The following is a 23,243-nucleotide window of genomic DNA, read 5'->3' as shown; positions in this document are numbered from 1 at the left end:
TTCGACTTAATCTCAAAAGCATGACGAGGGAGATAATTTCCCAGAAACCATTCCTCGTTATTTTTAATGGACTACCGATGGAAGAAAAGAAAATAAAGGAGTAGAAATATATAGAAAGAATAATCGAAAGATGAAAATATGGAAAGACATAGGGAAAAGAATTCATCTGGAATCATTATCTTCATGCGAGATTGAAAGATGCTGCATTATTTTGATTCGGTATGCTAACATTAATGGTTGACTTTACTCTCTCATGTGGAATTAAATGAAAGGCTCTGATAACATATGCCTTTGATGGCGACGCGAGTTTGCAGTTTTTTCATCGTTTTCTTTCATAAATACATCGCTGCAATCACGTTTGATTGTTTCTTTATGCCTTATGCTGAAAGGCATATTTACTAAAACATGGGCAATGAAGATATTTACTTCCTTTCGCGACGGTAGCTACTTCCTTCAAAAATCCAAATTTATTGCCAGGTTGTATTAAAATAAGTATTTCTACAAAATAGGATCTTTTTGTCTCAACACAAAGGATTTTTCGTTCACTTGAATATAATTGTACATTAGGGACGTTTTATGCTTTTTGAATCAAATGAAAGCTGAAAGCAGATTTAAGTCCATCAAAGTATTTATGGATTGGGTATTCGGTATGATTAGTGCTTTAATTTTGAGACATTTTGTATGATTAACTTCAATAGGATTCCTTTTTGCCAATAGCTTGTTATTTTGCTGAACAAGTGATCGACGTTCTATGATCATTGTAATACCATAAATACCTTTTAACTAAGTTCCTTCTTTCTATTTTCAATGGCAAAGTATTTGTTTAGGAAAATCCTTAAAATATATGACAAGCCAGGAATGAAATATGTATTTACTTTCAGCGAAAAAATGTCATAGTTTGTTAAAATAAATTGCTGACGACATACAATAAATCCCTGAACGAGAAAACATTATACGCACCACGAAAATGATCCTTGCCTTAATATGATTGGTTGTGACATTATGTTACCAAAGCAGCGTCTAGAAAAGAAAGCAATATGTCAGTTTTCTTGGCTCATTTTTGTTTCTGAAATATTTCGATTCAATTTGTATAATCACAATGTGCTGAAACGTTCAATATATCATAAATTTTTCTTCGTTTTAGTGATTTCACTATCCAAACATAAAAAATGTGTTTTCGCATAGTTTATTTCCTCTAACACATTGGTGCCCAACCTACGGCCCTTGGGTCCCATCTGACCCGTGAAGCTGATCCGCGTGGCCCGTTGCTTTGTTTAGTGTTACAAAAGTACGAGAAGGGAGAAAGCAAAAATTTAAAACCAAATATTCAGAATTAGGTTTCTAAAAAGCATGCATTTAATAAAATAAGCACTGAGTAGCTAATAACAATAATAATTTATTTGTAATTTACTTTCCTGTTCTATATATTTCCTTGTCATTTAGAGAAGAATGAAACGTTTCGAAATCTTATATATTTTCAGGCCCACGAGAATAATTTTGATATGAGGTGTGTCCCTTGGGCAGAAACCGGTTAGGTACCACTTCTCTAAGAGATCATTTTGTAGATTAATTTCTTATCATATTTAAAAGAATAACTAACATATTCCTCATCTTGAAATTTTCTGATAAGTTTGATTTCGTTCATTAGGTGGCATGGATAAAACTGGATACTCAAACTTTGCTGAGTTATCAAACACACGTCATCAGTCGCGATAGGAGACTGAAAATTACAAATAGCAACAAAAGACAATGGTTTCTACATATCAAAGACGTAAACGTATTAGACAGAGGTTACTACATGTGTCAAATTAATACCGAGCCTATGATAAGCCAAGCTGGATATCTTGATGTTATGGGTAAGATTTGTTTTATAAGAATTGTTCGAACTGTATTACGTTAGTGGCTGTATTTAAAAAATATATATATATGAATTCAGAAATACTTTGTAGTAACACATAAAATCATTAAAGAGTTTTAAAATATTTTTAACTTTTAATGCCTTCGTAATGATCCTCATTTCAATTTCTTTAGAGGAACCATGTCTTAAAATTAACATTTATTTCCAATGATAATGATAGAATATATGAAGATTAAGTGTATTTAAGTAAATTATTGTTAACGAGCTTATTCTTTTGTATCTCAATTATAAATGTATGCTTTAATGAAAACTGTCTGACTGTAAATGGTTTTTATTTTTTACCTTTTTACTGAAGTAAAAGTGTTAAGCGTAAATTAATTTGGCTAATCTAAATGAGGCAAAAAATTACACATAGCTTTTCTACTCCCATTTTTATTACCAATGAAACAATAACTTTGAAATTACTGTAGTTTAGGGACACACTGACACCTTAACAAGAAACAAAGTATAACAATTTAATATTTCTGGATTTAAGTAGTGTAGACCGGGCCGCAAGTTTACGTGGATTTTTTTCTATGAATTTTCTAAATTGTATGTTTTTACTTAGGAAATTTTAGACATTGCGGTTTTATGAAGCAGTTAATGGAATGAAAATTGGTATATTCGGTTGTTGCTCAGTAGTCCGGTCAATTTAGACAATGGAAATAACAAAAATTCCGGGAAAGCTAAATTTTTGTAGAGACCTTGGGTTTAGCATTACAAATAAAGTGCCAAAAGTCCCCATCGATCCCATGTGCGCTAAAAAAGTTATTCGGGGTCAAAGATCAAAATTTTAGGTTTTATCGATTTTTCTCAAAAACAGTAAGTTTTATCGAAAAGTACCTCTGACCAAAATTGTAGATCTCAAAATTCTCTATAAAAATGGTTCTTATGATTTTTTTCTCCAAGACCAAACCTTCCTAGGTATTGCGTACTCTCAAAAGACGGCCAGTCATTTACAGAATCCCCTCTACTCGCATGGCCTTGAATAACATCTGACTATTCTAGTCCGTGTGGCATCGTTCACGTACCCAGAGGTGCCCAACCCACTAAAACCACTAAGAGCAAAGACGCACCCCCCCCCCCCTTATTTTCGTGGAAATCGCCCTCAAAAACATGCCTCCCCCCCAAATAAAAAATACCCCTCAAAACAATCCCCCTAAAAATTTCGATGGCGCAGTCTGGGCCATGACCCCTCCTGGGGGGGAGGGCACCCCTGACGGGGGGTACCTGCTTCTTTTAGAGTTAAACGTGCAGTTCGAGTGAATAAACGTATTTATCACAATCGTCTACTGTTGTTTGTGCTGATTAATATTCAAGAAAAATGTCACAATTTCGCTTTATTTGCAATAAACTTTTGACTGAAGGTGAAACTGTTGTGCTGGGCAGTTATGGAATGCCAACTTTAATCGATGCAAGTCTCGGGAGAAATGATAAGAATGCTGATTATTTAAGAAGTCAAAAGTTCGTTACAATTCGCGTGGATTGCAGAAAATCATACACTCGGAAAAATTCAATCTCTGCAGCAAAGTGAGGATAAAGAGGCTAGCACTTCAAAAGTAAGTCCTCCTCGTACTGTAGCGCGATTAAGCGAATTTGAATCCAGCTTTTGTTTTTAAAAACACTGCTTATTTTGTGGCTGTGAAGTGGATGAGGAGGCTGAGAAGAAGAAAGCGCAGAATTATCGCAGAAAAATTCATAAAGCATTGACTAAATCATACTCAAAATCAAAACGTGCAAGGGTAGCTTTTGACACACCTCAGAACGATCTTTAGCTAATTGTAAAAGGGATTCTTTGAATGCAAGTGTAGAAAATTTATGAATTTTTCTGCGATAATTCTGCGTTTTGTTCTTCTCAGCCTCTACATCCGCTTTCTCGCCACAAAATAAGCAGTTTTTTTTTTTTACAACGAAAGCTAGATTCAGATTCACTTAATCCCGCTCTAGTACAAGGTGGACTTACTTTTGAAGTACTTGCCATGTTCATTAGGGTGGATTGAAGAAAATCAAAATCTGATAAACGCTAAGCAATAACCCGGAAACGTTGCCTTTTGTAGAGATATTTGGTTATGCAAAAGGATTTTGACCGCAAAAATATCTTGAGGTGTCGCTCGCGCCTTGAAGTTGACCAAAATACTTAAAAACTGGAAAAAGTTACAATAATTTCATCAAATATCAAAATTTGAGAAATTTGATGTTATCGCTCTTAAGAGCAGGCCTTTTGTGTAGATTACACATTGCATAAGATCATTTTAATAATAAACTGTATTTTAAAGTTCCACACATGCGTTGAGTCTTGAATTTGACCAATATAGTCAGAATTGAATAACATCGTGTTGCTCCGTACTTAGAGGAAAAAAAAAAATTAGAAGTTATGATTTGTAAAAGTTTGCTTTCATATTAATTAATTCTTACATAGATATGAAAAAAAAGTAATAAAAGCATTTCTTATCTAGTAAAAAAAATGGCTAATTCTCCACTTAGCAGATAACTTTGGCTCAAAATGTCAAATTTACCTATGATAGAGAACAAAGGTTAAGTATAAAAATTTTAAAATAATGTGGCTTGCAACAGCCCACATCAGTCACCCTTTGAAACAAAATACGTTGCTAAAGAAATTTTAATGGGTTTCGAGCCCTCAAACTGAAACCACATTGATTACAATAAAACATAAGTTTGGCATGCGAGTTGAGCTATTTTACTTCTCATAATTTTCAGTCTTGGTTGAAATTGTGGCTTGATGGTATTGTGGCTTAATATTTCTAGATTCTAATCTAACTCGAATAAATCCATCCCTTTTGGTTAGGCAGTAAACTGTACTTGATATTTATTTTTCTTATTTTACCTATCGTCTCGCTGCTTTAGTATGACGTGAAGTTTTGAAAACCATACTACTAAGTAGGTACGCCACCAAGCAATTTCTTTCGAAGTTTTATCGGAAGTCCCTTTTTTGAAAGAGGGAGCTGCCTAGTTTTACCAGTTCTGCTTATCGATGAGCTCATAGCAGTCTCTCTGCTTCAAAATTGAAATCTGGAATTATACATGTTCATTGTCCATCTTCGAACTGATCATCGTAATCCGTCTTGAAACAAGTTCTCTGATGATGGTCATCCGCAGTGCCTAGTGTTATATTTTTTAGATTCTCAAAGTAACTAGTTTGCAGAACAAGAGCTGATGATCCAAACTTAGTACGATAACAAGTTTAAAAAATTCGATTGTATAGCGAAAATTTACAATTTCAGACTTCAACTTGAGTTTTTTGATAAGCAGAAGTGGGAAAACTCGGATCATCTTCTTAAAAAAAGGAATATCAGATAAAACTTCAAAAGAAATGGTGCTTGAGGGCGTAACTACTGAATTATATGATTTCCAATACCTTACGTTATACTAAAGCAATGAGACGATGCGTAAAATTAGACAAAGAAGCGTCAAACACAGTTTGTTGTCTAACCAAGAGAGATGGATTTCTTAGAGTCAGATTAGAATCCAGAAATCTTACAATGTATCACTAAGGCCAAACATTGTCAGAAGTCAAGATAATGATGTGAATCGCCAGCCAAACTATGTTTTATTGTATGAAATGTGGTTACAGTTTGAGAGCTCAAAAAACATTTAAAAGGGGGTTGTTTTGAGGGGTATTTTTCCCAGTTTTTGGAGGGGGACTCTTGCTTCTTAGGAGGGGGGGAGATATAGAGGGGTGCGCCCATGCCCTTAGTAGGTTCGACACCTTTGGGTACGTGAACGATGCCACACGGACTAGAATAGCCAGTTGTTATTCAAGGCCATGCAAGTAGAGGGGATTCTGTAAACGACTGGCTGTCTTTTGAGAGTACGCAATATCTAGGAACGTTTGGTCTTGGAGAAAAAAATCATAAGGACCATTTTTATAGAGAATTTTGAGATCTATAACTTTAGCCTGCGGTACTTTTCGATAAAACTTACCGTTTTTGAGAAAAATCCAAAAAACCTAAAATTTTGACCTTTGATCCCGAATAACTTTTTTAGCGCACATGGGATCGATGGGGACTTTTGGCACCTTATTTGTAATAGTAAGCCCAAGGTCCCTACAAAATTTTAGCTTTCCCGGAATTTTTGTCATTTGATCACTATTTTTATGTCTAAATTGACCGGGCTACAGCCTGTGTTCTTAATCGTTAAGAGAATCATTTTTGAGTCTATGTCGGTTGCGTTAACGTACCTCAGGCACGGGGCGCGTTTACGCAAATTTATTTTGACACTTTACGTGGTTCTGTCAGTGTTTTGAACATAAGGTCTTACCGTCGTTAAAATAAAGCAAATTTATTACATACTGAATAGTGTTTAAAATAAAAACTAAACGGGCATGAAGATAGCACTACATGACTGTAAGCTATAAGATACGAATTTGTAACTCAATTAAAAATCAAATGGGGATTTTCAAAACTAAATAGCCTGAAAACACTAAAAGGTTTTGAGACAGTTCGAAGCGAAAAATGCGTCAGTGTTAGAAGTAAGACACAGTAAGAATGTGCGTATAAAGGTGCTCAGACGTCAACGCGTAAAATTGTCCCATTTCAAAGTTTGGATTTATTGTTAACGTGTGAAAATATTTAATAACATTTCAGTTCATACAAATGCATTTCTTAAAAAAGGATAAAATTCTGCTAATTTTTACATATGTGTTCTTTCTTAAGTAATTATTATTTGTTCACGATAAGCTTCAGAACGTCCAACTCAAAATTTACTCGACTTGGTTGAAAACAGATTATTCTTTCTGCATGCCACACCGAAGCTCGACTGAAGCTCAAAAACTTGTGAGGATATTTGCTAGGGAGCAGCATCAATTTGTTATGACTGTTATCCCTCAAGTTGTAATTCGTTTTGAAAAAAAAGGGCAATGCGTAAACGTGCACCGGTCTACCCTATTTAATTTTCCGGAAAATATTTCATGATACATTTAGTATTTTGAGACCAAAATTTTGTTTTCCCTACTCATTTCTCACATAACTGCGAGGAGCTTCAATTTTTATTTTATGTTTTACTTTATTATATTTTAAACCAATGATATCTTCGTACCTGCCAATTCTAGCTTAACCGGTGAATGGCACCATGGTGGTTGAGGGGGAGGGAAAGAAACTGAAGGGAAAACTCTCTTGAAATACATATACATATCGTACATACGCACATACCTATGTATACACACACATATACACATACATATATATATGTATATATATATATATATATATATATATATATATATATATATATATATATATATATATATATATATATATATATATATACAGTCTGAGTAAAAACTTTAAGGCCAGTAAGCTTTTTTACGAAATTGGACACATCTTAAACTTAGGATCAAAAAATCATTTGAGTGACAATTATTGACCTTAAATACATGAAAAAAAGTCAAAAATATTTGTTTGTAAGTATTATTTTATCATAAAATATTACCGATCAATATTTGAGCCTGAGTAAAATCTTTAAGGCCAACAAAGAGAAAAGCATATGAAGACGAAAATAAAAACATTTATGAGCTTTTTTAGAAGGCATTTCTTCAAATTGCTTTAAATATTTTTGTTTTCATGGATAAAATTATTTTTGATAACGTTCGGGGTCTATTTTATGCCATTCATCTTCTACAGTAAATTTCAGCTCTGTTTGATGAAGTAAAATGTCTCCCATTTGCATAAAATGATCTTGCTAAGCCACCCCATACGATCTCTATTGGGCTAAGATCTGGAGACTTAGTTGGTCATTTCAAAGTTTTAAAATTGTTGACTTGGAACCAATTTTTTGCACTGTTACTTTAATGGATGGGTGCTTTGTTTTCCTGATATTTCAAATTTTCTCCAGCAATAAATTCAGAATTTGGTGAAAGATGACTTGTGAGGACATCTTGATATGCTTGTGAATTCTTTTTACCTGAAACAAACATAACTGAGCTCACACCCTCATAATCAAAGCCATCTTAAGTCATGCTAGAGCATCCATCTAGTTGGCGCTAAGAGAATATTTCCTTTTCTTTTCGTAAATCATGCCAATAGTGCTTCCATCTGTTTCGTCCATCCAAATTCCACTTCTTTTCGTCAAAAAAATTATTTTTAGCCATTGGTTACCTGAGGTCATGATTTCCTGACTCAAGTTTAAATGCACTATGTTTTGTGCCTGATTAGCAACTGAGGCTTAGGCAATTCTGCTGCATAAATAAAACCTCCACACCTTCTAATAGCGTTATGCATCGTTTTTGACAAACATTTAAACATAATTTATGAATAAGTTTCCTGATCGAGTACTTTTCAGATGAGGAAAGTTAGCAAACTCTTCCTCCATCACGCGAAGACAAAGCTTTAGGTCTTTTCCCGGTGTCCTTTTTACCATAACTGTGTTTCAAATAAAACAAGTTTTTGACTTCAATCTTAAATTTTCCATTTTTTTCGCAATAGTCCGCCCAATCATCCCCGCTTTAGAAAATACTTCAATCTTCTCTCTTGCATGAACAGTTAACTTCTTACCTTTCGATATCTTCACAAAGGAAACCAAAACTTTGAAGAAATTAATTACAAAACTTCAAGTTGAAGGGTTTCCACAATCTTGTTAACTGCGGTGATATTTATTCCAGTATATAAACCTGTAGTTCAAAAAAAAAAAAAAAAAACAAGTGTCCTTATAGTTTTTACTCAAGCTAAAATACTAACTATAAATATACTACTGTTTTTCTGGTAACTGCATACTTTACAAATCCTGTCTGCTGTGTTATTTCTTACAGATGAACATTAATAATTAATAATACAATAGTATTAAAATCAATTTAGTTTTATTTTCTAGGTTTTCACAAACAAATTTACTGGCCTTAAAGTTTTTACTCAGGCTGTATTGATATAGATGTAGATATACATATATATATACATAGATAAAAATACATATATATATAAGGGGGAAAAGTCTTGGAAAAGTTAGTAGGCTCGAAGTGCTATAATGGGGCCGAGTTACTAGGAATTAATGAGAGAGAATGCTGTTACATATATATCCTCGTTTAAAATAAAAATATTAACATAAAAGTAAATATACAAAAATACTTATAGTGAAAAGTCTCTTTGATAAAAGGTTGTATACATCCAAGTTGAAATACCTGGTAACGACCCACTGTAAACATCCCCAATAACAACAATTTTCAAAAAAGAAGAAGAAACGGCTTAGTGAATCCTAATACGCGTATCTGTTTCTTGAGGAGCTTCAATTACAGGAATAATTCAAATTAATGCATTATTGAACTAGGATAAACCCAAGATTAACTCACGCAACTAACAGTTACAAAACAGTACTGCCGCGGATAGGTAAACGGCAGTATCTTTAGAAATGAGTTTTCGAGATATTTGAAGAAATGTGTGCTAACAAAAGGGAATTGCTGGAATTAGACGGGTTTTTTCGCGCCTTTTTTTCAGCGGAAGCCAAACAAGCAAGCTTGTAAAGTAAAGCTAACGCATAACAGATTTAAAAAAATGGAAAACAAAAAGCAGGAAAAAAAGGAAAATATGCAGTTACTGCTCTTTACCTGCCCACGGCAGAACAATGCTCCACCATTCCTATTTGAAGGACGTTTTAGAGAAATGCATATATTACTTTGAAACTGACCTATGCAACGTTTCATCTTCCAAAACACAAATCATGAGTCTCTAGGATACCTTAAAAAGAGAAAAAAAAAACGTATACTTCAAAATGGCTCCCATTATGGGAACCGCGCCTAGAATGACAATTTGTTTCACAAAACTGATCCGCCATTTGTGAGCCCTCTTTTTTCGATCCTAGATCCTCAGGATTTAGGTCTTGGAAGCTAAAATTTTGTATGTCATTTTCAAAGGTATGTTTGCACCTACCTGTGTAAAATTTTGTTCTAATCGGAGATAGTCGGGTGCAGACGACGAGGTCCTTTGACATGGAATGACTCAGTTTTTGACGCAACTTTTGCTATGTTTCCTGCCAAAGCAAGCGCGACTCAGGTTAAACAATAGCGAACCTTTCTTTTCTGCTGTGATTTGCTTATGCAGAAAAAAGTTGGACCTTTATATGACGTAAGTCTGGCGCTCATGAGCTCTTACTTTAAATGTTAATAAAAGCAGTAAAACAGATACGTTCAATAGTTTGTTCAAACGAAAGTAAAATATACAAATAAGGGATAGCTTAACATTTCGAGGTCTCCAAATCACCTACTGATGATTTTTTCCCAAATTAAACGCTTCTATAAATGATGGCTGTACTTTCCGCTAACTGACTATGAAAAATTTTATGCGCATTCATACTGCAAATATCATATTAATACCTAACTTGAGGACCTTTGAAATTTATTTACTTGCTGAATCTCTGAATGTTTAGGAGCTTCGTTTGACAACGATGCAAAATTATACTCTTAGGTCACTCCAGCACACCTGCTTCCATATGTGATACTAGAGTCCAAACCTTCTTTTCTAAGGTTTTTTTTTTAAAGATTTCAAGATATCCCAGGTGCCGAGATGCTCCTAAATTCCAAACTATGAGCTGGAAGCTATTACATGTAAAAATAATCGAAAATTGAAGTTATGCTATCAATAGCTGTTTTTCAAAGGAAGTGTTAGTTCATTTTGATGCATGTGGATTTCGTATCTTTAACTCTTCTGGTACCATTTTTTTTGTAATATTAAACAATCGTGTAGCTAAATAAGACTCCATTGTTACTCCCACGCAATAGTTAATACTATGTTTTCTTCTAGTATCAATTATAGTTAAGATTTTCCACCCAAGTCGATATTATTTTCTCACTAAATTAGAAATACTACTTCCAATCGTCATAACAGCAAAACGTAGAAACACAGAAATCCACAAAGATTCCCATTCCTACATGAAATTCCCAAATAGGATTACAACAGATTTAGTCGATTGTTCCCACTAAATTCCAATCCAATTGCAAAGCTTGGCATTAACATACAAATAGGTGAAAATAAGTGTCGCGTCTCCGGTTGTACGGACTCCATTCCGATTCTGGTTTATTAAGCGTGATAAAATTAGAGTCTTCGCAATCATTTGAATATGAAAGCTTAATAGTTGTAATTACGAGTGGGATTCTGCTAAATTTAACTAGTAATCTGAGATTTGAATTGTGACTTGTCAAAGTCATATCTTTCTCAATTGGGCAAGCTGGCAATATGCATAGAAGCTGGGTCAACCGTCAATTGTTTGCAAAATCCAGTCAAAGGAATTCATAATTATATTACGGGTTATGAGAAATTAATATCTTATGCACAGAAGTCTTTTTTTTTAATGTTTTTTTTTTAATTTTCTCCTTTATGAGGTTATAATAAAAGTATATAATATAGGAATAAAACTGGGTTCGCTTTCTTCATACGTTCTTTGCAGTTCATCTTTGAAAAAAAAAGAAGAAAAACTCTCTTTTTTGAATACAAAGTTACAACAAAGATTCCTTTTTGATTCATTCCCCCCCCCCTTTTTGGTATATATTGTACAGAAGATTGAAAAATAATTCCTACTTTAGTGTTTTAACTGATCGATGTTCCGTTGTGATTTAAAACATTATTTTTACTGTCCATCTACTTCCTTTGTGAAATCAATTCTTTCGTCAAGATTTAAAATCAACGTCGCAATAGTAAATCAAGTTTATGAAGGCTATTATAAGCAATTAAAAATAAAGACGTTTTAAATGATGTCGAAACATATAATTTTACATAATAGTTTCTAACAATTTCTCTTTCCCATCTTGATCCTTAAGATTTTAATATAAACGGGAGAAACTAAGCAATATAAGCTTTCATTGTACAGAAACATGCATGGTGCTTTATGAACGTAATGGACTTAAGACAACGGCATGAACAGTTACAGAATATGAAGAGTTTTAAATCAAAACCTTAAGTTTAAAATCATTTAAAACCATTATCGTATGAACAAACTTGATCAACTAAAAGCAAGTTTAAAAATAACAATCTTTACATAATTCGATATACTTTACATAATTAACAATCCAGTGATCAGAACATGCTAAAGAACTTTAAATTTAAAAATGATAAATTTCAGAAAAAAGGGAAAAAAACAAGTAATTTTTATTGACACTGTACATACAATTATATCACATTCTTGTATAATTTAAACTGAGTCTTTCTAAGTTACAACTCTCAAACTTAATTGATAATGTGTACGTTTATAATCCGTATTAAAAAGTTATTCTTTGAAATATCGTAATTTCTTTTTTTTTTTTTTTTCAGGCCTTAGTTTTAGAACTCATGTGCACAGTAAAAGACTACTATATAAAAATTAAAAAAAATACATTAAAAAATGCTTTTTTGGTTTAAATCTCAATAAATTTCAAGACACACACACATACACACAAATGAAACTTCTTTTTCTCGAATAAATTGTGAAGATTTTTTTTTTGAAAAAACAAAAAAGAAAAAAAAAAGAAAAAAAAAACGCTTGCATGTGCTCTCCATCACCCTACTTCTCAAAGCCAATAAAATGCATACTTGCAAACTGATCTATACCAAGCGTTTCATCAATTCCCAGGACCTAGGAATATTTAACCACGTAGAGTGTTTTTATGCTGCTAGTCATTCGTTTTCTTCGCCATCTATCTCATTATTTTTTTATCTTAAGTCTACGAAACCCGCTCAGGAATAAAAACCACTGAATATTCTATCAGATGACTATTATTTATTAAGCAATCTTCTCTCTATTTTTTCCAGCAGATCAAAACACGAAACCAGACTCTTTGAAAAATAAAATTGCACACATCTATATCTGTGGATCAATGGACAACAAGTAGGAATTTGATCCAACTATCTAACTGCTGTTATGCAAAGAAACAATTTAGCTCTATCTCTATCTAATATTAATATATATATATATATATATATTCATAGTAAATTCCGGAACTACTGAACCGATTCTATCGGAATTTCTCAACTATATGCAATTTGGACCAACTTAAAAGATAGGATACTTTTTATCATTTGTTAGCTCAATTTAAATGTTAATTATGCAATAACAGTGCGTATTAATGGTTTAGTTCTATGAACTCCTAATAGATGGCGGTAGAAGTTAATCCCTACACTCTAACATATTTTGTTATCTACACTGTAAAAAAAAATCCAAATCGTTACTCATTATTAACGTAGAACGTTTTAGAATTTCACAGGTTTTTATCCACTTACTGAGAATCCACTACCAAAATCAAGTTGTCAAAAAGTTTCCTCAAGACTTCTCACTGTTGTGAAAAATATTTTTGCCTCCAGTATAAAGATGAACTGAGCGTATTTTTTAAGTGTATCGACTTCATCGCGATTATGGCCCATCCAGATCGACTGAGCTCTCAATGAGAGCAAATTAATTTGTGGGGCACATAGCTCTGAAAGAATTGCGGGCGAGTTAGATACATGGTACTTGCTTGCAATTCTGTCTTATTTTATGCCATTAATGCTCTTCAAGCTTTAGAGGCAAAACAGGAAGATGTCAAGCTTTTTTATAAAACTACTTAAGTTATATCTGTAGGTTCCAAAAAATGAGTGGCTTTAATCGGGAAGATCACTGAATTCATTAAAAAGATTTAATGCCGATGTCTGGAAGGTTACTGAATTTTAGCGGGAATTTTTTTCTGTTTTTTGCAAGAGCTTTTTAACATTATTATTTCTTGAAAAGATACGGTCGTAAACAGAAAAATGCATAGGTTATTGTCGTCAAGGTGCATCGTCAGGCATTGCTACCACTTTGTAAGATGGTGGGCGAACAGAGCATTCAGCTTTGAAGTTGCCATTAGACATTCAAAAAAAAAGCAAACGTGATGTGTAACATTAAAAAAACATCACGAAATGACAGCAAAATGTTGCAAAAGAGTGCACTCATTTTTTGGGATGAGTGTACTATGACCCAAAAGCATTACTCGAAGCAAATCACAGGAGTATTCAAGATTTGAAAGTCAACAATAAAGTTTTCGGTGGTTCTCTCTTACTGGGGGAAGTCTGGGGACTTTCAGCAGACATTGCCAGTTTTTCCTGTCTCTAATTTTGCCGATAAAATCAAAGCATGTTTAAAACAATCGTTGTTATGGCGAAATGTCGAGATACTGCGATTGACCTACAACACCCGAGAACGTGTGCAAAATGATCCATCCGCACAAGTATATTGGACATTGAAGAAGAGGTTAAATTGTACTTTATCAAAATACACAATACATCAAATTTCCAGATACATTCTGCACTGCCGTTTAGATGAAAATTAAATTAATTGAGTTTTTATCTGGATACATTAAATAATGTTAGCAGTTCCGTGCAGCTTCAAACTTTCTTAAAATGACGAAACAGTTCTTGAGTAAACACAGGAGATTTATTTACAACTATGTACAAGAAATATCGTTAACAACTGCTAAATTAACCGTAGCAATTAGGCAAATATCGATTAACACCGTATACTCAACGATCAATCACGTATTTACATCCAAATACGCAAAAATGCAGCTCAAAGGCTTCACAAAACAGAGCTAATACATGCTCTCTAGCGCACCGCTGACACGATTCACAAGCAAAAACTTACTCGAGATTGATTACCTCGTCGGCCGTAGCTATTTATAAATTTCGAAAGAAGTTTCCACAAAATTCGAAGTGCGCGTCTCATATTTTCTTTTTATTCATTCACGAATCCTATCAATGAAACATAGGGGGAGCGTATACTTCAGTCGAATGTCAGTGCTTGTATGTACATTACAAGGAACTATTTACAGGTTACGTGACTAAGATAATTTTTGATGAAAAATAATGGAATAAACGCCAAATTTAGCTAGATTACAACAAATTAATTATAAAAATAATTACTGTTTATAGAATTTGTAACAATAATTTTTTAGATCATAATTGACTCTCTAATCGTGTTATTTTGGCAACAAGAAACGTTGATGTAGACGAAATTAACTTTTAGATACAACAGATATTTCCGTGGAACGTTTCGGGACTTCACTGATTTTTTTCCTATTTCTCAGAAAATTATCTTTTTCAAAACGTTTCTTGAATTACTTTAAGTTGAACGAATGCAGACTTCTCATTGTTATGAAAATATTTTTTAGCTGAAAGTATGAAGATTCTCTAAGCGTATTAAATAAGTATCGGCTCCAGCTCGATTTTGACCTGTCCAGATTGACTAAGCTCCCAATAAAAGCGAATAAGCCTCTGGAATAAGAAGCGTTACATGAATTACAGGCGAGTTAGATTCGTGGAGCTTGCTTACAACTCTTAGCAGTCACCCTAATTGCAATAATACTTTTGAACATACTTGGCAAAGCAGAAAGGTGACATGCGATGAAAAAAAAAAAATCTGTGAAGGTTCTAGAGATACGACTGGTTTAAACTGGATATGTTACTTGCAGAAACTGGGCACATCAGCTGCCCATTAGTTTTCAGTTTTGTGTTCTGGAACGTTTCTGAGTTGTTTTTTTGTGTTGCTGCCTGGTGAATTGAAGTCTTTAAATTAATTGATAGTTGCTGATGATAACGGATCAGTAAACTTTCCAGCTGAATTTTTAATTCTCTGGATATACCAGGAATTCCACCATACTATCTCTGGTTGAAAATTGCTTCACAAATAATTATTTTCCGTAAATTTAAACCCACCTAGCTTATGCAAAAGTACACGGATAGGTAACAAAGGGATCACCAGAAATGTTTTCGAAGCAATAATTTTGACGGTGATGTATTTAATGAATTAAGTGTATCGTTCTGAAACTGCATATATGTATCCCTTGTTTCCGTGTATTTATGAACTAAATACTTCAACAGGAAAGAAATACAAAGTTTCATAACGATACATTCAATTTAAATAGCTTTCATAATTTCTTTTCTTGCTTTGTGATGAATATAGTCAATATCAAGATAATAATTATGTTCAATCACCGTTTTGTAGGATATAAACTAATTTGACGTGCCGTCATTAATACATTGCTTTATTCTACTGATGAAGTTCACTTCATTAATAATATTTTTTGCTTTGCAGCTAAGAAAATACACAAAGATGTTTAAAACCTTGAAAAAAGAACGAAAAAAGAACTATAATTGATGAGTTTTAAACGAGATATTAATCACTGAGCAGAAAGTAAACACGTGCCAAAAATTAGTCATTAAGAATGAAGTAAAAAAATCTTTTCTTACTTTAACTTTCTTAGTTGTCACACTTATGTTGGATTTTCTTTTAAATTCCTTCAGTCTATAAAAAAACGGTTTACGGACTACTTAGACTTTTAGATGCATACAATTAAACAATCAGGTGAGAAAAATTGAAATAACTCTTTTAAAGGTAATCAAACAAGTGAAAAGTTAATTGCTTGCTGTAAAAAAAATGGCACGTTAAAGTTGACTGGAAAATCAATAATTTTAATGAAGATTTACTGATCATAGAATATATCTACACACACACACATACACGACGCACCACACACACAAACACACATCTTTTTCTTTAACAGTTGAATTTCATTTTAAAAATAGACTGTCGGCATAATCTTGGATGCCAAATTTTGGGTATTCGCCCAAAATTTTAGGCTTTCCATAGAAATGCGTCTTTCGGTTATGCTCATGATATAACTCTAGAAAAATATTTCGTTGAGAAGAAATTTTTATTTTATCTGCCTCAAAAGTAATTCTTATCTTTATGCCGTAAATCTCTCTTTCCTCTCTGCCTTGTATTCCCATTTTAAAATCCCTTAAAGTTTTTGGTTTTCCACATAAAACATTTGGCTTTTAATTCTGGTTTTGTTTGAAATTTTATGTTTTTGAGCTTTGTTGGTGTAAAAGATAGTAATTTTATGTTCTTGAGATAAAATATAGCGTTTTAATGAAACATTTTTTGGCAAAGCAATCTGGAATACAAATTTCTTTCATGTTTATGGTATGACTCCAGAAAAAGATTTCGCTTCGAAGAAATGAAAAAAAAAAAAAAAAAAAATCTGCCCCGAAATGTAATTTTTCTTTTTGTGTCTTAAATTTCTCTTTTCTATCTGCCTTGTATTAATAATCATAATTGCTAATCTAATCATTTTTGAAACCATTTTTTCTTTTACAACAGAACATTTTAAAAGTATTTTAATCACATTTTTTTCGAAAGTGAGACATCAGTTTCAGCATTTATCTTTTTTTTTTTGTTAATGCATTTTTTGAAATTAATTAATCGAATCACATCATAATTAGCAATTGCAAAAAAAAAAAATATATTATTAAAATTTAGACTTTCAAGCTGAATTATCTTGCGTTTTCTTGCTTAGATCATAGAAATTTTACTAGCGCCGTTCTAAGTTTGGCGTAGAATCGCATGAGCCCTTATTTAATCCATAAAAAATAGCGCATTGTTTTAAAAAAGGATACAAACATGCGACAGATAAGTATATGTACTGATGATTTTTTTCCCCTCTCATTGAAAAAATACCCAACCCTCCCCTACCATTTTCTGCTTTTTCTCATCAAAAAGGGAAAAAATAGGGGAGAAGAAAACAAGAAGGGGAAAGAAGGTTAACAGCAGATAAAGTTATATTGCAAGACATGTTCAAAATATATTCATGCTAGTTGTGTGCTTGTTGACCCTCATCATAATCATTTGAGCGACTTATTTAACTAACAGACGTTGGTTTTCTTCTTTCAAGAAGATTGAAATTAACACTTTGTTAAAAATTAAATTAAATGTAGTGAAATCATGTCACAACGATTACCATTACAACAAAATACTAATTTAAACGTAATAAGTGTACTTTTGGGGTTCCTTAAGATTCGTAGTTACAGGATTTCTCTATAACCAAATTGTCGCATTTTTTTTTGCAAATTTTTTTTAAGTATTCTCCTAGAAGCTTGGATTTTTCTTAAACAGTCACTTTCTTAAACTTTATTTTTATTTTAAAAAAATAATACTTTTTTTTCGTTTTGAACACTTTAATTTTTAAAAAAATGCGTCCAGTTGCCTGCATGTGCAACAAAATGTGCTCCCAATAAGCTCTCTTAAAATGAAAGTATACTCAAATGTACTCCAAATAGGTTCCAGTTGTGTCCAGCTCAGAATATTTGTAACATTTATGTTTGGGAACACATTTGATGACGTATTGGAGTTGGGAAAAGATTAGACACTCATTTGAGAATGGAGGGGGGGGGGGCATAATTGGGAACAGATTGGAGACACATTAGTGAACAGATTGAAAATTATTTTCTGCACCTTTATAAAATCATCGCTGTCTTTCTTTCCAACATAATTTTAACAGCTTTTTTTTAACTACCATTCGATAGAATTTGTCAATGTAAAACTAGTTGGTTTTGTACCACAATCGCCGTTGATCAGAGCTGCCATTATAAGGGACTGCCATTTATTTAGAAAACAGGGTAAAGCACTGTCCGGTCGGCTGACATCAGCTACGCGGGATTGGCGTAAAATGAACAGCACAAACTAGTGAAATATGTAACATATTAAAAAAAAAGATGATTAATCCTTAAATGTTATTACACATTTTCAAAATGAGTGTTTCAAAGAGTTCGGAAAAGTGGAAAAGTGTTAAAAGTGTGATGAATCATGTAAACGCTCTGAAGAATGTTCTCTTTTTTTTTTTTTTTTTTTTGAAAACTGATCCAAAATGGCTCTTTAAAGTTTTCTTAAATTGAGTACAAGTGTATGAGCTTAAAAGGTGTTTTAATAGTATTGGAATATTTTCAGTTTATATATGAACTCCATTTTTTACATTTTATCTATATCTGGAATGTTGCGTTTCTCTAAAGTTAAAAATGATCAATTTGCTATACGAGAAAAGTCAGATAGAAATCTATCGAAAGCTAATAGTGCCTTCTAAAAAACTTGTAAGGTCAGACGTGCCGATCAAAAAGAAAAATAATAAAGTGTAAAATAGTTCTTTTTTTCATAGAGAATCACTTAGTATTTCACTGATTCTTTTGTATATTTCAGTTCCACCGTCCATTGTAGAAGAAGATACTAGCACTGACACTGTTGTAGAAGAAAGAGCAAAAGTCAGCCTTCGATGTGGTGCTTCTGGTTATCCTTCGCCCCAAATTTCTTGGAGAAGAGAAAATCAGAAAGACATAAACTTGGGTCCCGTGGGAAATACAGAAAACATAGGTAAACTGCAAAGAAATACACTATGTTATATTCACGTAAATACTGCGTATGAAAGTAATTGTGGATCAAAAGCTATTTTTTAAATTTATTTTAAAGGATGGGATACTAGGAATGTCCAATCGAAAATTTTTAAAACATTAAATATGTTTTTGACATTAGCTGAATATTTTAGGTAGTAAATTGCTTTCAACGTAAAACTCGTTTAATACTCCTTTAGGAAAAATGAAGGAACTTTTTGGCTTAATAACTTTCCTTTTTTAAAAGATTTAGAAACATTAACATAGTAAACTCGGCGTTAACTGAGCAATATCTACATTCTTTATGTCTCTATTATAATTTTACTGGGAAATATTTTCTTGCTCGTGAAAAGTATTTTAATTATTATGCATCTTTATCTCTAAATAATCTTTTTTTTTTCTACTTAAGGATGAATGAAAGAATATGCAAATACTTTTTTCATAAAGTTAGTTTTAAATCAGAGGTTCTCAAGATAGACTATAAAATTTTGATTGGTCACTATACTATCACATTTTTAGTGCAAATGATATTTCTTAGTGTGTACCAAACACGTATTTTTTAGTATTAGATGTAATTATGAAATAGATTCATAAGAAAACAGGCTAGAACCCAGTGTTGTTCGAGTTGTTCTGCTTTTTGCCATTTCTTGCCATAGAGTAGACAGGTGCACGTTTGCGCAGATTTTTTTTCAATGAATTTTCTGAATTTTATGCTTTAACTTAGGAAATTTTTGACATTGCAGATGCATTGATGAAGCAGATAATGGAGTCAAAATTGGTATATTCAGTTGTTGCTCAGTTAGTGTTTTTAACTGTTAATTTTTTTTTCGAGTCGAAGTCGGTTGCGTAAACTAGCCAAGAACACGTGGCACGTTTCCGCATACTTATTTTGACTCCTTATGTGGTTCAGTTAGTGTTTTGAACATAGTCTTATCATTGTTAAAATGAAGCAAATTTATTACAGACTGAATAGTGTATAAAGTAAAAGCTAAACGGGGATGAAGACAGCGCATAAATGTTGTAAGCTATAAGGTACGAAGTTGAAACTCAATTAAAAATTAAATGGTGATTTTCAAATCTAAATCGCCTGAATAGCTTAAAAAGTTTTGAGACAGTTCGGAGCGAAGAATGCGTCAGGGCACGTTTAGAAGTAAGACACAGTAAGAACGTGCGTACAAAGGTGCTCAAACGTCAACAAGTAAACTTGTCCCGTCTCAAAGTTTGGATTTATTTTTAACGTGCGAAAATATTATTAACATTCAGCATCAATCCACGATTAGAAATAAGGCACAGTAAGAACGTGCACAAGGGTGCTCAGACGTCAAAGCGTAAACTTGCTCCTTCACCAAGTTTAAATTTATTTTTAGCGTTTTAAAAATTGTAATAAAATTTCAGTTCATACAAATACAATTCTCAAAAAAGGATAAAATTCTGCAATTTTTTATGTATTTATTCTTTCTTAACTAAGAATTATTTATTCACAATAAGCTTTAAAGTATTCAACTCAAAACTTACAGTAGAAAACAGATTATTTTTTCTGCATGTTAGACGAAGCTCGACTGATGCCCAAAAATTTCACAATATTTGCTAGTGAGCAGCATCAAAAGGACACTTCCCCGATCTACCCTACATATTTCGTGAAAACATTGAGATGCATAAACTGGATGATTCAGGTATCAATCTTTTTAAATACGGCAGATACGTATCCCAACTTCATCTTAAGAACGGCGAAAGTTTAATAAGTCATCCCCCTTCCCTTGAAACAGGTGCAAGGCCCCATACGGCTAAAAGCTGCTTTCTCTCGGCGTTACAACCGAAAGGGTTGAAACCATCAACATTGTTTGGGACTGACCAGGTTTTTAGGATGCCATTTTGACAGCCATTCTTATCAGCCTGCTCTGCATGCTTCGCTGAACATTGCTAATCCTTCGAAGAATGTCTTGAAACTTCCCCTCGCGAGCAACCTTTTGAAAGGGGGAAAGAACTACCTTGGTACAGCTGCTGTACCGAAGCCGTAGTGTGGTCCAAATTATTTTGCGGTACAAATGCTGTACCGCCGTATTTAAAAGGTTAGCTTTTTTTAAGGTATCCAAAGACGTTAAAATGACTATTTTAACGCAATTTTACAAACTCGTTTTATGAATTTATTGGTTTAAATGTCTCCTTAGCTTAAAAAAATTGGTCATTTTTTGCTTCTGCGTTCTTTAAAATCATATATATTGGTATGTGTATGTGCATAACCTATGGGAAAATCCTATTATATGATTTTTTTTTTCTGAAACTTGAAGATTTTAGCTCTTCTCTGTAAACTAGGGAATATGCCAAAATGTTAATCATAACGTGTTAATATGTTATTTCCTATTTTAAAAATATACACATAATAAATTTGCAAGAATCTTACAAAAACGGTTTTGGTTTGATCTAAAAATTTTTGTATTTCCACATCAACATTATTTTATATTACCTAGGTGAGAGTAAATAAATTAATTATGTCTGTACTTTTGTTCAAATAAGGTAAAAATGTATCGAAAAGCATTTTTTTAATTTTTCAAGCAATTCCTCAATATGCAACATATATTTAAAAATTGTGTTAAAAACTGGAAGAATATTTAAAAGTCCTAGTTAAACTTTTATTTCGGTTTCATCAAAAAAAAGTAATTAAAATGTCTTTAAACACCGATTTTTTTAAAACGCTCCTAACGTGTTCGAAGTAGCAGATCCAGCTGTAGCGGTACCCTAAAAACACCCTTCTCTCTTTTTTTCAGCAATCATCCCACGAGCAGCCACTTTCTTATTTCATGTACGATTTTGCCCATGATATTGGGCGTATTTTATACCATGGGTAGGATTATTTTATTTTTAATTTTCAAACATGACTTAATAACCAAACATCATTTCGAAGCGTTTAACATACATTTTGGAAAATATGATGACAGGTATAAATATTAACAGTGCGGGTTTTTTTTTTTTTAAATCAAATATCACATGCATTTAAATACCAGTGTAAAAGAAATTTTAATAAAACTCTGCTTCAAAAGTCTTTTGTCCTCCACGGTAAAACTATGCGTATAAGCACATCATCACTTCCGTGAAAAATTTGTATCACATTTATATTCAACAACATTCAGAAACACAATCATTCCATAATAAGTTAATTTGAAAAAATATATTTATTTGATGGTTAAATTTATTTCAATTAGTTTGATATCGTCAAAATTAAATTCAACTAAATGTGGTTGAGAGTCTAAAAGAAGAAAAAAAATAAATGTAAACAAAATATGTGATTTTGAGTTTTTGTAGCTCAAATGAATTATGAAGGAAATATTTTCATTTCCAAAATCAGGAAACATATATATTGGTAGTTTATTTTGCTGTAGCTTTCTTGGCATCTTTAACGAAAGAGGAATATGAAATCAGGTTTTTAAACACAACCTTAATTTTAGAGAAAATAACCTTTTTATGTATATTAGTGTTTTTATAGTTGAAATCGAAAGAGTTTTGTTTATTCACACAATTGTTATTCCTTTGTTATTCATAAATACAGTTTTATCACTATTTCATATTTTGATATTAAATATATCTAAAAGCTGCTTCATAAGAATTCAAAACAAGATATACACGCACCGTTTTGTTAGTATAAATACTTCATCCATATGAATGACGACCAAAAACGTCATTCAAAAAGCAAAGGAATATACGTTTTTTTTTTCTTTATCTTTTATGCAAAAAGCAATTGGACTTATGCTTACTGAAGTAGATACTTCTTTGATTTGCATATAACGCTAACGGGTTCGGAAAATGATTTCCAAGCGCTTTGCTGCAAAGTGTTGGAAAGTAAAGAACTCTTTTCTTTTCCAGTGCAGAGGGTTGAAGGCGAATTTCTCAACCTTACACAAGTCACACGGGAGGATATGGGGGCTTATCTCTGCATAGCATCCAATGGAGTTCCCCCGTCCGTAAGCAAGCGGATACTGCTTCAGGTGAATTGTAAGTTGAGATATTAAGGGTAGTTTCTGTGATGTATGGTTAATGTTATCCTTCCTATTTTCCCTTAATGGGCTATAAATTTTTTTACAAGCTTAAACAAAAATCGCATTTATGACGTTTACAAAATTATGTTTCTCTAGTTTTAGCTCTATTATATATTTGCTCAAAAGTGTTCCTTTGTTTATGATGCCATAGACTTTTTTTCTATATGAAAATGGTTT

General features: G+C 32.6%; 1 protein-coding gene across 1 annotated transcript in view; it reads left to right on the top strand.

The window, feature by feature from the left end:
* LOC129216357 (hemicentin-1-like) overlaps positions 1 to 23,243 on the top strand; it is a 113,436-nt gene that overhangs the window by 43,417 nt on the left and 46,776 nt on the right. Inside the window, exons 5-7 of the mRNA XM_054850571.1 lie at positions 1,649 to 1,856; positions 18,848 to 19,018; positions 22,894 to 23,022. Coding sequence (XP_054706546.1) covers positions 1,649 to 1,856; positions 18,848 to 19,018; positions 22,894 to 23,022 — 508 coding nt within the window. The remainder of the gene's footprint in view (positions 1 to 1,648; positions 1,857 to 18,847; positions 19,019 to 22,893; positions 23,023 to 23,243) is intronic.

Source organism: Uloborus diversus, chromosome 2, assembly GCF_026930045.1.
Source record: "Uloborus diversus isolate 005 chromosome 2, Udiv.v.3.1, whole genome shotgun sequence".
Classification (NCBI taxonomy): domain Eukaryota; kingdom Metazoa; phylum Arthropoda; class Arachnida; order Araneae; family Uloboridae; genus Uloborus; species Uloborus diversus.
This window is presented reverse-complemented; position numbering and strand designations above follow the sequence as displayed.